Source organism: Eriocheir sinensis, chromosome 57, assembly GCF_024679095.1.
Source record: "Eriocheir sinensis breed Jianghai 21 chromosome 57, ASM2467909v1, whole genome shotgun sequence".
In the NCBI taxonomy this organism is placed as follows: Eukaryota; Metazoa; Arthropoda; class Malacostraca; order Decapoda; family Varunidae; genus Eriocheir; species Eriocheir sinensis.
This window is the reverse complement of record NC_066565.1, coordinates 393079-395578: the sequence shown is the minus strand read 5'-3', so window position 1 is coordinate 395578 and position 2500 is coordinate 393079. Positions and strand designations below refer to the sequence as shown.

Sequence of the window (2500 nt, the reverse complement as noted above, 5' to 3'; positions counted from 1 at the left end):
AAGAGGCGATACAAAGCGTTACAGGTCAAAAGATGAAGAAGAAGAAGAAGAAGAAGAAGAAGCACGTGGGTGATCTTCAAACACTTGAACAATCCGCGTGTGTCGGTGGGGCTCGAACCTCGTCCACCACGCTCCCACACTGACCACTCGACCACCGCCTTCCCTTCTATAACGTAAAAACAGAAGCCACACATCGAAATAAAGCCCACAAATAAATAAATGAAGTAGACCAATATTAAATCGGTAGAGAGAGAGAGAGAGAGAGAGAGAGAGAGAGAGAGAGAGAGAGAGAGAGAGAGAGAGAGAGAGAGAGAGAGAGAGAGAGAGAGAGAGAGAGATTATTAAATTCGCATTATTAAATTCGTTGTTCTGTTCTTAGGAATAAAAAAAGTTACGACTGAGAAGAAAAGTGGAAAAAATAAAAAGAATAGATAGATAGAGGTAGATAGATATAGATAGATAGATAGATAGATAGATAGATAGATAGAGAGAGAGAGAGAGAGAGAGAGAGAGAGAGAGAGAGAGAGAGAAATAACTTTGAAATTAATAGAGTTTTTAGAGATCAAATATTTTCAGCGGGTCGGTCTGTCTGATTGGAATAACACACAAACACACACACACACACACACACACACACACACACACACACACACACACACACACACACACACACACACACGAACACACATACAGCTTCCGAACTAATAACAACAACAATACTAATAATAGTAATAATAATAATAGTAATAATAGTAATAACAAGCAATAATGAAATAACTAATAAAAAAAAAGAGAAATTGAAAAGAAGAGAAGAAAGAAGGGAAAGGAAGGGAGGAAGAAGAGGAAGAGGAAGAGGAGGAGGAGGAGGAGGAGAGAATTATTATTATTATTTATAGTGTTCATTTTTTCTTTGCAGAGAGAGAGAAAAAAAAAGATGAATGAGAGAAAATAAAGAATGAGAGGAGAGGAAGAGAAGAGAAAGAGAGAGAAAGAAAGAAAGAAAGTTAGTGATTAGTGAACAGAAATTAAAGAAAACGAGAAAATAAAGATAATAAAGATAAAGAAAGTGAGATAGACAGAATGGAAGACAAAGAAAAGATAAAAGGAAAAGAAACCGAGAAACAGTGGAATAAGATAAAGACGAAGAAGAGGTGAAGGAAAAAAAAGAAAATAAATAAAGAGGAAAGTGAAAGAAAGTGAAAGTGAACGAGAGAAAGAGAGAGAAAATATGTGACGTAAAAATGAAAATAAGAGTGAAAAGAAAGAAAATGGAAAGTGGAAAAGTGGATGAAGGTGAACGAGAATGAGAGAATAAAATAATAAAAAGAAAGTTAATTAAAACCTAAGGAAAATAAAGGAAAATAAAGGACAAGTGTCGAGGGAAGGAAGGAAAAAAAGGAAAATATTGGAGAGGTTTACACTGAAAAGAAAAGGAAGGAACAAAATAAAGTTTAGAGAAGAACAGAAAATACGCGATGAAACAGTGAATGAAACGTGCTGAAAAGGTGTGGGTTCTACTGAGGCAGCGGAAATCAGCATCAGTGTGTGTGTGTGTGTCAGAGTCAGCATCAGAAAGCATCAGTAAGCCGCGGAGTAACTATGCTGAACTCGGAGAAGATCGCAGTGTTCAGGAGTAACTCGGATACGCAGCGGACGACGAGGCGGCAGAAGTTCAGGAATTTCTCGCTCAGATGTCGACACTTTGGCTGGGATGAGGTGAGTGTTGACTGTGTGTGTGTGTGTGTGTGTGTGTGTAGCGATGGAGTCTTCGCATTCGGTATTCATATTCGAGTACATTCGAATACCGTCTTTGGGTGTATTCGTATTGGAATAATTACTGATGGAAATCAAAGTATTGTCATTAGTTTTGGAATGCCAGGGAAAAGCGTTCGTATTCTGCCAATACTTCAACTTTTGTAATCATACTTAACAGCCGTTGTTCCTTATAAGTCCAGCCTCCTGGGCGGACGTGTAGTCGTCGTGTATGGCACAGGTTCGCTGGCTGGCAGCGCGGCGGCATTGTACTGTTCCATAACTTTAGAACACTGCTGTGCCTGGTGACGTCGAGAAGGTATTTTTCAATGAATAGTATTCATGAAACCATTTCAGTGTATTCGAATTCATATTCGTATTCATTGGAATTTGAAGTATTCGAATTAGTATTACTACAATACAACAACTTTGTATTTGCCCGTCCCTGGGAGAGAGAGATGTCCGTATTCTCACACGTCTCTGGTCCATCATGAGTGTTTCCCAAGGCCACGACTACCCGGGTCGTCGTGGGTGTTTCCCCTTCAGGGTGCAGACAGAGGTCGTGTAACACTGTCACCACCATCACGAAGCACTCCAGGAAAAGCCGACTGTACCAATTTCCAGGAGAGGCTTTCCAAACTGACGAACTGAGGCCCTCACACGTTAACAATGCGGGATAGATAGATAGATAGGTAGATAGATAGATAGATAGATAGATAGATAGATGATTCCTTCCACAGAGCTAATT

The 2500-nt window shown here is 39.5% G+C and overlaps 1 protein-coding gene across 5 annotated transcripts in view; it reads left to right on the top strand.

Annotated features, from left to right (window-relative positions):
* The window catches only part of LOC126984370 (adenylate cyclase type 5-like), a 93076-nt gene that overhangs the window by 23238 nt on the left and 67338 nt on the right, over nucleotides 1-2500 (top strand). For 4 of the 5 annotated variants that reach the window (XM_050837998.1, XM_050837997.1, XM_050837996.1 and 1 more), the window contains one exon: nucleotides 917-1716. In XM_050837998.1, coding sequence (XP_050693955.1) covers nucleotides 1600-1716 — 117 coding nt within the window. In that variant the 5' untranslated portion in view covers nucleotides 917-1599. The remainder of the gene's footprint in view (nucleotides 1-916; nucleotides 1717-2500) is intronic. The other variant, XM_050837999.1, reaches the window with a different exon arrangement.